Consider the following 15,418-nt stretch of genomic DNA (forward strand, 5'->3'; position numbering starts at 1 on the left):
GTGTGCTCTGCACTAACAGTCTTGCTGCCTACTCCAGTTGCACACAGACATGGTAGAGGCCGAGACAGACAGACAGACAGACAGACAGACGTCTACGGCTCATCATTCTGCAACAGAGCATGAGATGCAAATGACCATCCAGCGGGTAGTGATTAGGATTATAATGAAAGGTGCCCTTGTGTGGGCGCTGTATAGTCTGCCCTCATCACGCACGCGCACACACACACACACACACACACACACACACACACACACACACACACACACACACACACACACACACACACACACACACACACAAACAGGTGTCACAGTGGCTTTAGCTACAAAAGGTGCGAAAGATAAACACAAAAATAACACATTGGAAAATGTGAATGCACCCGCCCTGGTGCACACACAGAGAATAATTCCCTTTCACACAGGATGGTGCGGCATGCAATTGACAGGTGTGTGGACATTTGTATGTGAGAGCCTCTACGGTCTTAGCATTGTAAGTATTGCCAGGGGTGTCGGAAAGTCTCAGATGTTAGAGCCTCCAGCTGGTAATGCATTGTCAACACGGGCCAAAGATACCGGCAGGGAGAATAACAGTTATCCCAGGATTACAACTACAAAACTCTGCATTTCAAATGCAAGCACAGATAATCACTCAACCAGACACATTTTTTGGCTGGTTTCATTGTGAGGAGGAGTGATCGTGAAATGCGTCACGTATATTTGAGGATGTTTTGAAAGTTCCATTTGAGAAAATAATGGGTTGTTCTTTTAAGACACCAATTGCACTATCTAGAAGTGGTACACTTAGGCTGCGTTCAGACAGGCGGCCCAATTCTGAACTTTTTTTTCACTAATTGGTCTTTTGACCAATCAAATCAGCGCTGAAAAAGCTTTGGAAAAATAAAACAGAATTGGGCTGCCTGTCTAAACGCAGCCTTTGTGTTTGAAAAGAGCTGGTTGTACCTGAACTTGTAGTACAGAAGTGAATGTTTTGGCGTCCTCTGCCACTCCTCCCAGGTACAAGGGTTTGGTAAAGACAGGAGGGTGATCATTCTCATCCCAAACATCAATGAACACCCTCGCTGTGTTAGCTGCAAACAGAGGAGAAAGAAACAAAGGATTCAAAATGAACCCCCAGAGGAAAGGTGAATCTCATTTAGATTAAATAGAAATGTAAAAAACAAGAGGGCATGTCTAAACAGCCTAAATGTGCATCATATACAAAATAGGAGTCTACAATTCACTGCCAACACACTGATTTAGACGTTTGACTAATATAATACAACACTGCATTGCGGTTTGTCATTTCTCATAGTAAAAAGCCAAGCCACATCCTGAAGGGTTACAACTGCGCCGAGGGACCTTGCCAAATAAAATGCCATACATCATCTGACAAAACGCTCTGGGACCGACCAAGGGGACAGTAGAGTCGGCACATTTCTCGTTTATCCCTGCCAGGATGTCCAATGTTACAGCGGATGACAACAGTAAACGGACGACAACAGGAGAGTACTTGCTACTGCAATGCAACACATACAGACACACGCACGCGCGCAAATGTACTCACGCAGGCACACCAGCCACACACACACACACACACACGCCCCTGTTGAATCAGTGATGTGGCTCTAATCACTTGAACAAAGTGTCTTCATTATACAGTTGATGGTGGCCACCTTCATAGCCAAACGCAATGGGGAGTACCCATCCACACGCCGCTCGAGAGCAGCCATTTAACACTCCACCTCCTCCAGTGGAATGAATCAAACAACATCAATAGCCCCCCCCCCCCTCCCCCCCATGATGATACTCCCACCGCATCTCAACTCTAGCTGCCATGCCTGCTTCAGTGGAACGAGGTACTAATCTATTGCCATTGGGTGTCCTCGATCATGTTTACTGCTGCCCCCTCTCAGCTTGAATGACACATAGTGAGTGGCCGGGGTATATTAGTTAAACCATTACAAGAGGGGGAAATGCAACAATTCTCAGTCAATTGAGTTCGAGTAAAGAGAAACCTGCAAAATCTATTACAAAGCGCAATACAAAAATGATCTCTGTGTATAACATACAGCAGTGACTATATCCACAAGTGTTTCCTTGATTCTAGATGTAAAGTGGTTAACAAGCGCCATTGGAATCAAATTGATTTGAGTGATTGTTTCTGCATATTGAGGAGACATGATAAGATTGGCAAGAAATGAATGACTTGTTTAATCTGCCACACGAACCAGTAACTGCTTAATTAAAATGTATCCTCCGCAGCAACTCAGCATGATGTTGACTAATTAGAAAACTAAATAACGTGAAAGGACGAGGCGTGCTTTTAGTCTTTTGGAAAAAGCAAAGATGGGAAATCATTTATAGCCAAATGCCAGGCACATTTCTGTTACCAGAGAGAGAAAGACGGTAGAAACAAACATTCGAATTACTCAAATTAAGGCCGTAAGAAGCTATTTGGCCGACTATTGCCTTCAGTTTTTAAACCTCTCTGAAGCAAATACCCCACAAAAGGCTTTTACTACTATGGCTGACTGTGTAAAACAACACATTTCACTGCACCTATCCGGTATATGTGACAATAAAACATACAAAGAGAAGAAGACTTTTAGCCCTGGGCAAAAGCCGTGCACTATATCGGAAACAGGGTGCAATTTCCCAAGTGACAGTTTAAATGGCAGGCAGGCTTACTCTTGGAGGGCGCTCTGAGATTGGAACCGACCACTTCCATGGAGTCAGCCTCCACTTTGAGGATGTAGCTGGCATTGGTCTCGTAGTCCAGCTGCTTGGCCGTAGAGAACACCCCGGTGCTGTTGTTGAGCCTAAATACGCCTGGGAGATACATTCAGATCAACAGAGTAGCGCTAGAGTCCGCACCATATCATATCAGTCCCGGGGAGAGAGGGGGGAGACACGCATATGTACAGAGCAGAGCAGAGCTAGCACCATATCATACTGTATCCGTCCCCTAGGTAGAATGACAAGGGCATTCACCTCCCCAAATCCCACTGTGTGTGGTGTCAAGTGTTGAGGCACGACACCAGAGAGATCACACTGCCCTGGAGAATCACTGAGTCACTGATTGTTTTGTTGTGTAAGGCATAATTGATGACTTACACTGAAACGCATAGCTAGTACTCACTTTTCAGACCTAAAAATGAATTCCCCCAGCACGCCATAAACTTTGAAAGCCACAACGACGAAGGACACTGTCATTATCTTCCCGAGCTTCTTCATTGAATCTAATGAGAGTTAAAAGTGAAACCAATTCCATTTGTTTCCAAATGAATAAATGGTTCAGATGCAAGTTTAGTGCAAGGTTCAATATGGGGATGCAATTTCATATTTTCCCACTCTGAAAAGCATGAGCCCCGGTTTTAATCACGGTGAGGAATAGTGGGAGGACGGTAGGGTCTAATCATCCCTCAGGTACTTTTACATGGCAGAAACTGTCAGCAACAGGGGACACTGACTAGTGCACACAAACACACACACACACTTTTGGTAGACTTAGGGGCAAAAAAAAGAGTGCAGTCTCAGGACAGGTACTCTTTTAGGTCCTTTAGACCATGACTATGACGGTGTATAACTTACATTGAACATATTTTACATTACCCCTCGCTCAAGGCAAATGGTGAAATCATTCTGAGGTGCGGAGGATTCATAACTAAATGATGTGAAAGTAAGTGACTGACTAGAGCCACAGGTCCTAGGCCGTCATTGTAAATAAGAATGTTCTTAACTGACTTGCCTAGTTAAATAGAAATAGAGCTGTATAGAGCCATATAGAGCTGTAAAGAGCCACATAGAGCTGTATAGAGCCATATAGAGCTGTAAAGAGCCACATAGAGCTGTAAAGAGCCACATAGAGCTGTATAGAGCCATATAGAGCTGTATAGAGCCATATAGAGCTGTATAGAGCCACAGAGCTATACACAATCATATAGAGCTGTATAGAGCCACATCGAGCTGTAAAGAGCCATATAGAGCCATATAGAGCTGTATAGAGCCACATAGAGCTGTATAGTCACAGAGCTATACAGAATCATATAGAGCTGTATAGAGCTATATAGAGCAATATAGAGCTGTATAGAGCCATATAGAGCTGTATAGAGCCATATAGAGCTGTATAGTCACAGTGCTATATTGAGCTGTATAGAGCCACATAGAGCTGTATAGAGCCACATAGAGCTCCATGCATGGCTCTGTGAGTGACCTCATCACTACTTCATGTTGTTTATAGTGTGTCAGAATAAATGAGTGGTACTATCACTGCTGTATAGAAAATGATAACATGGCCTCTGGAACTAGGTCAAAGGTATAGTGTAGGTTACAGTATGCGACTCACCTTCCTCATTGCCCTCCACTATAGAGTAAATGATTGTTTGATTGATAGCAGCAGCCAGGATGACCCCGACCACCTTCCCCACCGTAGCCATCTCACTCACCGGGGGAAACCTGGAAGAAAACACACACACACACACACACACACACACACACACACACACACACACACACACACACACCAATGGGAACACAAATGGATAGTGAATAGAGCTCCCTTCCAACGGAATACAGAAATTACCCCATTTTTCCAGGCCACATGTTAGCTATTGATCTCTGCCAGCGCTATAATCTGCATTCCAATACCGCACTGCTGTTCATACTAATACCATAGTCACAACATCTTTAGGTCCTAAAGGGTATTTTTCATATTTGCCATTTAATCAGCGACTGACTTTCTGGACTAATTAGAGCTGTTAATTGACCAAAAAAGTGCCAGAGAGGAATAAGCAACTGCAGGACTACGGTCCTTGAGGCATAGAGGTGGGCACCCTTGCCCTAGGGCATGGGTTTTAGCCCACTTCCTCAGACCTAAAACTCTATGTGACGTACTGTAGTTGGAAAAGACAAGCCGCAAAAACACCCACTTATATACAGAGGAAAAGTAGACAAACTACCCACTTACTTTTACACAGAAGTGTCCTGCTAACCCAGGATATGACTGACTGTGGAGCAATCTTGTTTACAAATCGTTTCTGCATGATATGGCGTAATGACAACATTAATGGAAACACTGGCAGAGACACTGTAATTGCTTTGCCAAATAGCTTGATTATACATACTCCTACTTGGCACTGTGAAATCTCCCAGGTCAATTTCATTTAATTAAATAAACTCAATTCATGTGGTCTCTGATCACAGCTGGTTCACCTCGAAAATATTGGTAATTAAACTAGGTAAGTTATCACAATGTCATGAACGTTCCGTTGATTTGACTCATATCACAAACAAAATGTGCATGTTAAAAGCAACTGAATGGCAGATTAAATGGGCATAAGGAAAATTAAGGCAAACGTCAAAAAGCTGTGGTTGGACGCAGACACTCTACAGAGGGTCTTGAATGTCTCAATGAAAGACAGGGAAGGTTGTCCCAGTCTGTAATCCCAACATATTTCAAACTGACCACCATTGTCCCTGTTCCCAAGAAATGTACGGTAACCTGCCTTAGTGACTATCACCCTGTAGCAATCAGATCTGTAATTATGAAGTGTTTTGATAGGCTGGTCATGACACACATCAACATCATCATCCCAGATATCCTAGACCCACTCCAATTCATATACCGTACCAACAGATATACAGAGGACGCAATCTCAACTGCACTTCATACGCCATCTCCCACCTGCACAAGAGGGGAAATGTGAGAATGCTGAACATAAGACTACAGCTCAGCATTCAACACCATAGTCCCCAACAAGCTCATCAGCAAGCTGGAGACCCTGGGACTGAACAACTCCCTCTGCAACTGTATCCTGGACTTCCTGAGGGGCCGGCCCCAGGTGGTGAGGGTAGGCAACAACACCTCTGCTACACTGAGATGGTGAGGGGGTGTGTACTTAGTCCCCTCCTGGATTCCCTGTTCACCCACGGCCGCATGGCCACGTACAACTCCAACACCATCATCAGGTTTGCTGACGACATGACGGCGTTAGGCCTGATCACCGACGGCGATCAGACAGCCTACAGGAGGAGGTCAGAGACTTGGCAGTGTGTTGCCAGGACAACAACCTCTGCCTTAATGTCAGTAAGACCAAGGACCTGATCGTGGACTACAGAAGGGAGAGCGGGGCTGTAGTGGAGTGGGTCTAGTTCCTTGGCGCCCACATCACTAAGGACTTAACATGGTCCACACACACCAGCACAGTCATAAAGAGGGCACGACAGCACCTCTTCCCCCATAGGAAGCTGAAAAGATTAGATATTGGCCCTCAGACCCTCAAAAGGTTGTACAGCTGCACCATTGAGAGCCTCTTGACTGGCTGCGTCACCGCTTAGTATGGCAAATGACCGCAAAGCGCTACAGAGGGTGGTGCGGACAGCCCAATACATCACCGGGGCCGAGCTCCCTGCCGTCAAGGACCTTTATATCAGGCAGTGTCAGAAGAAGGCCTGGAAAATTGACATAGATTCCAGCCAAGTCATAGACTGTTCACTCTGCTACCGCCCGGCAAACAGTACCGGAGCATCGGCTCTCGGACCAACAGGTTCCAAAACAGCTTCTATCCCCAAGCCATAAGAGTGTTAACTAGCCATAAGGCTGTTAAATACTTAAATGGTTACCCTGATGATCTGCACTGACCCCATCTTGCACTGACTCTATGCACACTCCCAAGACTATATATAAACACTAGTACACTGACACTCTCACACAAACTCAACACACATTCACTACATACATACACCTGTACGTACACACATACACACACACACATCGATTAAACAAACACACAAAAACACTTTTACACTCATCATATGCTGCTGCTACTCTGTTCTTATTTTACATTCATTACTTTCTATCCTGATGCCTAGTCACTTTACACTGCCTTCCTGTACATATCTACCTCAAATACCTTTTTATTATTATTATTATTTATCCTGATGCCTAGTCACTTTACACTGCCTTCCTGTACATATCTACCTCAAATACCTTTTTATTATTATTATTATTATTATTATTATTATTTATCCTGATGCCTAGTCACTTTCCACTGGCTTCATGTACATACAGTGCATCATGTACATACAGACTCCTTCACTTTTTCCACATTTTGGTACGTTACAGCCTTATTCTAAAATTGATTCACTTGTTGAATTTTTCTCAATCTACACACAATACCCCATAATGACAAAGCACAAACAGGTTTTTGGCAGTGATTACAGCCTCAAGTCTTCTTGGGTATGACGCTACAAGCTTGGCACACCTGTATTTGGAGAGTTTTTCCCATTCTTCTCTGCGGATCCTCTCAAGCTCTGTCAGGTTGGATGGGGAGTGTCGCTGCACAACTATTTTCAGGTCTCTCCTGAGATGTTAGATCGGGTTCAAGTCCGGGCTCTGGCTGGGCCACTCAAGGACATTCCCAAAGCCACTCCTGCGTTGTCTTGGCTTTGTGCTTAGGGTCGTTGTCCTGTTAGAAGATAAACCTTCACCCCATTCTTAGGTCCTGAGTGCTCTGGAGCAGGATTTCATCATGGATCTCTCTGTACTTTGCTCCGTTAATCTTTCCCTCCATCCTGACTAGTCAGCTGAAAAACATCCCCACAGCATGATGCTGCCACCACCATGCTTCACCGTAGGGATGGTGCCAGGTTTCCTCCAGACTTGATGCTTGGCATTCAGGCCAAAGAGTTCAATCTTGGTTTCATCAGACCAGATAATCTTGTTTCTCATGGTCTGAGTCCTTCAGGTGCCTTTTGTCAAACTCCAAGTGGGCTGTCATGTGCCTTTTACTGAGGAGTGGCTTCCGTTTGGCCACTCTACCATAAAGGCCTGATTGGTGGAGTGCTGCAGAAATGGTTGTCCTTCTGGAAGGTATTCCCATCTCCACAGAGGAACTCTGGAGCTCTGTCAGAGTGACCATCGGGTTCTTGCTCACCTCCCTGACCAATGCCCTTATCCGCAGATTGCTCAGTTTGGACAAGCAGTCAGCTCTAGGAAGAGTCTTGGTGGTTCCAAACTTCTTCCATTTAAGATTGATGGAGGCCACTGTGTTCTTGGGGACCTTCAATGCTGCAGAAATGGTTGGTCCCCCTCCCCAGATCTGTGCTTCGATACAATCCTGTCTCTGAGCTCTACGGACAATTCCTTTGACCTCATGGCTTGGTTTTTCCTCTGACATGCACTGTCAACTGTGGGACCTTATATTGCCAGGTATGTGCCTTTCCAAATCATGTCCAATTAATTTAATTTACCACAGGTGGAAACAGGATGCACCTGAGCTCAATTTCAAGTCTCATAAGCAAAGCATCTGAATTCTTTTTTTAGATTCTACAAACCTGTTTTTGATTTTTCCTTATGGGTTATTGTGTGTAGATTGAAGAGGATATTTTTTTCATCCATTTGAGAATGAAGTTGTAACATCACACAATGTGGAAAAGGGGAAGAGGTCTGAATAATTTCCGAATGCACTGTATCTACCTCAAATACCTTGTACCCCTGCACATTGACTTGCCACTGGGAGACTTAGTATGAGAGGACAGTGTTTTGTCCTACAAGGTGAATGGTGTTACCTAAGGACATCTATGTAACCTGTTGTGGCATTTCATTGACAATGAAGAATATGACAAGAGATAGGAATATTCATGTGAATCTTCTTGCTTCATTGTGTACTGTTTTCACAAGCTATATTATCAATTGCAATACCATATGGAATTTACAAATTGCCATGCAATCTTAACCCTTGGAGACCCCAACCTAACAATATAAAATATGTTTTTATTAACACAATGGCAAACCACATCACCCAAGGACAGTTTATCACTGTATTTCTGTGGTTCTTTATTGGTAAGATGTAATGGCCTGAGATCCCCCTTCTGTGAATCTGAATCATTTCGTCAAGGCTTGGAATGTCATCAATTGCCAGAGTGACAATTACGCCTCTTGCACTTAATGGTATTCATAAAAAAAAAAAACTATCTTCTGTTTCTCTGGTCTCTTTGCTAACCACAAGCCGCATGATAAGAGTAACAATGTGTCAGAAGAACACAAACACCTCCTGCATGGTAATATGGCTGGGCTCAGGAATATTACTCTACCTGCATGCTAACCAATACCTTTCTATAGTCAGAAGCTGAGATTGTATTTCTGATGGGTTGTTGTTCTTAACTTTGGTAGCTGGGCTGACCGTTGGTTCACAGTGATACTGCCTCATCTCTACTCCCCACCCATCCCCATCCTCACACCTTCCTGTGTCTGCCTCCCTCAAGGTCTCCACAACAACACGGGAGCTTCCTGCCGGGAATCAGTCGCCACATATTTCATGACACGGTGGGCATGTCACAAACTCCCACCCACCCTTCCCTTACACAAACACTTATGACACACCAACACACACACACAAACTTCTATCACCCACACACCCTCCTGCAGCATGCGTGGAGGGAGAGTGCTCCACCTCACACATCCCCAAATCATTCCCACAGCACCAGCCTCTCTTGGAAGGAAGGAGGATATTACTGAGAGTTGAGCTGTAATGCCTTTCTCCTCCAGTTATGATGCAATTGGATGGCAGTGTGCGAGACGAGTCGCACTTAGACGACACACACACACACACAGACTCACGTTTTTTGTTATGCAAGACCATGCTGAGGCAATGGGCTCTCAGTAGCTCATTCGCCCCCAGTAATCCCCCCTGACATTTCCCAATCAGCCGCTCCTAGCTGCCAAGTGAGTGGCGAGTGCTGCTCTGTTTGCACAGATAACACAAGAGGATGCTCATCTCTTCCCCTGGCTCTGACACAGCTCTAATGGCCACTCCACATAAGCAGACGGTTAAGTGTGAGAGACTAATGAGGTCCACAGAGCAATGCCCATATCACAGCTAACCCTGTTCCCCCATCTCTGTATCGCCATGCTGTACCTACAATCTGGAGCATGGACTGCAGGCTATGGCACCTCGTAATAACTGGAAGGAAAGTTAAGCCTCCAAGCTTATGTAGCTTTCTGGAGGAATTTTAATGGAATGTTTGTGTTTTGAGTTGTTTTCCTCAGAGTGCTGTTAGTCGGTCTAGGAAATATGTAATAATGAATAAAAAAAATCTGCTTCACATTCACACCCCTTGACTTTTTCCAAATGTGTTGTGTTGCAGCCTGCATTTAAAATGGATTCAATGTAGATGTGTTTGTCACTGGCCTACACACAATACCCCATAATGTCAAACACAGACTCAACCACAATGACCGGGGATGTTTTCCAATGGCTCACAAAGAAGGGCACCTATTGGTAGGTGGGTCAAAATAAAAATAAAGACATTGACATTCAATATCCATTTGAGCAAATTTAAGTGATTAATTACACTTTGGATGGTGTATCAATACACCCAGTCACTACAAAGATACAGGCACCTTTCCTAACTCAGTTACCGAAGAGGAAGGAAATCGCTCAGGGATTTCATCGTGAGCCTTTAAAACAGTTAGTTTTTCCCTATCACAGCCATTAAACTCTAAGGTTGATCAACAACATTGTAGTTATTCTACAATATTAACCTAATTGACAGTGTGAAAAGGAAGACTGTGCAGAATGTTTGCAACAAGGCACTAAAGTAATACTGCAAAAAATGTGGCAAAGAAATTTACTTTTTGTCCTGAATACAAAGTGTTATGTTTGGATATCCAATACAACACGAGTACCACTCTCCATATTTTCAAGCACAGTGGTGGCTGTATAATGTATCCTGTATCATGTGTTGTGTATGCTGAGGCTGAATTTATTGTAGCTGGGGATTTTAACAAAGCAAATGAGAAAAACGCTCCCGAAATTCTATAAACATATTGATTGTTGTACTTGCGCTGCTAAAAATCTCGACCATTGTTATACTACCTTGCAGAATGCACATAAGCACCTCCCCCGCCATCCATTCGGCAAATCGGACCACGATTCCATCTTGCTCCTCCCCTCCTATAGGCTGGGCCTCAAACAGGAAGCACCCGTGGTGAGGACTTTTCAACGCTGGTCTGACCAATCGGAATCCACACTTCAAGATTGTTTTGATCACGCGGACTGGGATATGTTCAGAGTAGCTTCAGGAAATAATATCTACACATATACCGATACGGTGAATGAGTTAATCAGGAAGTGCGTATGAGAAGTTGTACCCACTGTGACTATTAAAACCTACCCCAACCAGAAACCGTGGATAGATGGGAGCATATGTGCAAAACTGAAAGTGCAAACCACTGCATTTAACCAGTGCAAAAAGACTGGGAATATGGAAAAATACAAACAGTGTAGTTATCCCCTCAGCATAGCAATCAAACAGGCTAAACGTCAGTATAGACACAGTTGAGTCCCAGTTAAACAAGACGTATGTGGCAGGGTCTACAGACAATCACGGACTATAAAAGAAAAACCAGCCACGTCGCGGACACAGACGTCTTGCTTCCAGACAGGCTGAACACCTTCTTAGCTCGCTTTGAGGATAATACTATCAGGAACCAAGGTAAGACCCAGACGCAGACTGTGTGAAGTAACAATGTTTATTGTAACAACAGGGGCAAGAAAACGACACGTCAAGGCAGGCAGGGGGCGATAATCCAGAGTAGGAGCAAAGGTACAGGATGGCAGGCAAGCTCAGGGACAGGCAGAGTTCAGTAATCCAAAGGTGGAGCAAAGGTACAGGATGGCAGGTAGGGTCAGGGAGAGTGGTCAGGCGGGCAGGTACAGGGTCTGGACAGGCAAGGGTCAAAAAACAGGGGGACAAGAAAAAGAAAGCCTGAGAAAAGACAGGAGGTGACAGGATAAACACAGGTAAGCTTGACAAACAAGACGAACTGGCACAGACAGAGAGAAAACCCAGGTAAACCCAGAGGATTAGTGGGAAAGATGGGCGACACCTAAAGGGAGTGGAGACAAGCACAGGTGAAACAGATCAGGGCGTGACAGTACCCCCCACCCCATGGGACCTAGAAACAGAAGACAAGGGGCAGTCAGAAATAGTTTTGACTCTAGACACAGAAAAGGTAGGAAAAATATGGAGGACAGAGGACAAACAGCAGAGGGGCTAATGATCTTGGAGCGGGGGGGAATGGTCTCGGCTTCTGGGGTGTAGCAGCGGTACTATAGCGGCGTGCCAGCGCCTCAGGCTTGACCTCCTTGGATACCGGTCGGTGCTGCAGAAGCGAAGTAGCCCGGGCCTTACTGAAGCCCTCCCGGAGGTTCTAGTACTCTGGGGAGCTGGCAGAGAGGTCCAGGGCAATTTCCAAGCCCCCAGGAAGATGTCCCGGGGCAGGCAGAGCTGAGTTCCGGCAATGAGTGTTGTGGGACGGGCTCCAACCCACAATGGCACCAGTAGCCCAGTCAATGGAGGGATTGTGTAGCTGGAGACAAGAGAACTCCAATACCACGGGGACCTGCGGAGACTCAACCAGCAGGAATTGGATCATCTCGCTGTGGTTCCCCGACACTCGTAGGGGGGTGGTATGGTGGGTGACCCTGCCTATAGAGCACCCCGTCCAGCGCTCTAACACCCGTGGGAATGGAGAGGGGTTGAGTGGGGATTCCCAGCTCGGACGCCAGGGTAACGTCCATGAGACTCACATCGGCCCCAGAGTCGATGAGTACCTGGAGAGATTTGGACTGGTCGCCCCACAGCAATGTGGCATGGAGAGGGGGGGTGAGTAAGTGGAGAAGAACAATTATCTTTAAGACCCACCAGTGTACTGACTCCAACAAATGAGCTACGTCTCTTGAAGGGACAGGTAGACACAAAATGACCGGCAGTACAGCAATACAGACAACTCAGGGTCTCAAGTCTGCGTACGCGTTTGCCTGGAGACAGCCTAGCCCTGCAGAGCTGCATCGGCTCGGGAAGAGTCGGACATCAGCGTAATAATGTACGCTATCTTCGAGTGGTCCGAGGAGAACTAAGAATACTGCAGCTCAAAAATGAGGGAGCACTGGGAGAGAAAGGCCCGGGCAGGTTCTGGAATCTCCATTGTAGCGCTCTGGGGGAGGTAAGTGGGGTTCCCGGGAGACCAGGGTGACGGCGCTGCTACCAGCCGGGTTACAGAGGGGCTGGGAGGTTACCGTTGTGGTAAACTGCCTAGTAGGCAACCCACAGAATTGCTCCCGCAATGCGTCCAAGGCTAGGTCATGACGTTCGGCCACGGCCTGGAACCCTTCCATCAGACCGCGAAGCAACTCCTCATGACTACTTGGGAGGAGATGGCGTTGCGGAGCTGGTCTAAGTCTGCTGGGTCAGTCATGGCCAGTTTGTACTATCAGGAACCAAGGTAAGACCCATATGCAGACTGTGTGACGTAACAATATTTATTGTAACAGGGGCAGGCAAATGACAGGTCAAGGCAGGCAGGGGTCAATAATCCAGAGTAGGCCTCATGGGTGGCGCAGTGGTCTAGGGCATTGCATCGCAGTGCCACCAGAGACTCTGGGTTCGAGCCCAGGCTCCGTCACAGCCGGCCGCGACCGGGAGGTCCATGGGGCGACACACAATTGGCCTAGCGTCGTCCGGGTTAGGGAGGGTTTGGCCGGTAGGGATATCCTTGTCTCATCGCGCACTAGCAGCTACTAAACCATTTGGGGAGAAAAGGGGGTAAAATTCCCAAAAATTTAAATTAATAATAATAATCCAGAGTAGGTACAGGATGGCAGGCAGGTTCAGGTTCAGGGACAAGCAGAGTTTAGTAATCCAGAGGTGGAGCAAGGGTATAGGACGGCAGGCAGGTTCAGGGACAAGCAGAGTTTAGTAATCCAGAGGTGGAGCAAGGGTATAGGACGGCGGGTAGGTTCAGGGTTGGGTGGGCGAGTACAGGGTCAGGACAGGGAAGGGTCAAAAACCAGGAGGCCGAGAAAAAGAGAGGCTGGGTAAAGACAGGCGCTGACAGGACAAACGTAAGCTTGACAAACAAGACGGAAGCTTGGCCCAAACAGACAGAAAACACATGTATAACTAGCCAGAGGATAAGTGGGAAAGATGGCCAACACCTGGAGGGGGTGGAGACAAGCACAAGGACAGGTGAAACAGATCAGGGTGAGAAATACAGTGCCACCGACAAGGCCCGCTATCAAGGACTGTGTGCTCTCCTTCTCCATGGCCGACGTGAGTAAGACGTTTAAGCGTGTTAACCCTAGAGAACTTTTAATTGATATATTTTTTTAAATAAAAAAATTAAAATAAAGCCTCACAAGGCTGCCGGCCCAGATGGTATCCCTAGCCGCGTCCTCAAAGCATGCGCAGACCAGCTGGCTGGTGTGTTTACAGATATATTCAATCTCTCCCTATCCCAAGGATTAAATCACCTCCACCTTACCTGCCACCCTAGACCCACTTCAATTTGCTTACCACCCTAATAGATCCACAGACGCCACCACACTGCCCTGTCCCATCTGGACAAGAGGAATACCTATGTAAGAATGCTGTTCATTGACTACAGATCAGCATTCAACACCATAGTACCCTGCAAGCTCATCATCAAGCTCAAGGCCCTGGGTCTGAACCCTGCCCTGTGCAACTGGGTCCTTGACTTCCGGACGGGCCACCACCAGGTGGTGAAGGTAGGAAACAACCTCTTTGCTGATCCTCAACACTGGGGTCAGCCCCCTCCTGTACTCCCTGTTCAACCATGACTGTGTGGCCAAGCATGCCGCCAACCCAATCATCAAGTTTGCAGACGACACAGTAGTGAGCTTGATTACCAACAACGATGAGACAGCCTACAGGGAGGAGTGGAGGGCTCTGGGAGTCTGGTGCCAGGAAAATAACCTCTCACTCAATGTCAACAAAACTAAGGAGATGATAGTGGACTTCAGGAAACAGCAGATGGGGCACCCCCCTATCTACATCGATGGGATCGCAGTGGAGAAGGTGGAAAGCTTCAAGTTCCTCAGCATACACATCACTGACAAACTGAAATGGTCCACCCACACAGACAGTGTGGTGAAAAAGGTGCAACAGCGCCTCTTCAACCTCAGGAGGCTAAAGAAAATTGGCTTAACACCTAAAACTCTCAAACTTTTACAGATGCACAATTGAGAGCATCCTGTAGGGGTGTCTCACTGCCTGGTACGGAAACTGCACCGCCCACAACCGCAAAGCTCTCCAAAGTGTGGTGCAGTCTTCCCGCCTTTCTGGACACCTACAGCACCTGATGCCATAGGAAGGCCAAAAAGATCATTAAGGACATCAACCACCCGAGCCACTGCCAGTTCACCCCGCTATCATTCAGAAGGCGAGGTCAGTACAGGTGCATCAAAGCTGGGACGAGAGACTGAAACACAGCTTCTATCTCAAGGTCATCAGACTGCTAAACAGCCATCACTAGCACATCAAAGGCGGCTGCCTATAGACACACGTAGATTAGGAATCACTGACCACTATTAGAAATGGATCACGAGCCACTTTA

General features: G+C 46.3%; 1 protein-coding gene across 3 annotated transcripts in view; it reads right to left on the reverse strand.

Annotated features, from left to right (window-relative positions):
• The window catches only part of pcdh15b (protocadherin-related 15b), a 209,479-nt gene that overhangs the window by 35,914 nt on the left and 158,147 nt on the right, over window positions 1-15,418 (reverse strand). For all 3 annotated transcript variants that reach the window (XM_031805197.1, XM_020460822.2, XM_031805196.1), the window contains 3 exons: window positions 4,346-4,455; window positions 2,689-2,829; window positions 961-1,088 (listed from right to left, as the gene is read on the reverse strand). In XM_031805197.1, coding sequence (XP_031661057.1) covers window positions 961-1,088; window positions 2,689-2,829; window positions 4,346-4,455 — 379 coding nt within the window. The remainder of the gene's footprint in view (window positions 1-960; window positions 1,089-2,688; window positions 2,830-4,345; window positions 4,456-15,418) is intronic.

This window comes from Oncorhynchus kisutch, linkage group LG25, assembly GCF_002021735.2.
Source record: "Oncorhynchus kisutch isolate 150728-3 linkage group LG25, Okis_V2, whole genome shotgun sequence".
Lineage (NCBI taxonomy): Eukaryota > Metazoa > Chordata > Actinopteri > Salmoniformes > Salmonidae > Oncorhynchus > Oncorhynchus kisutch.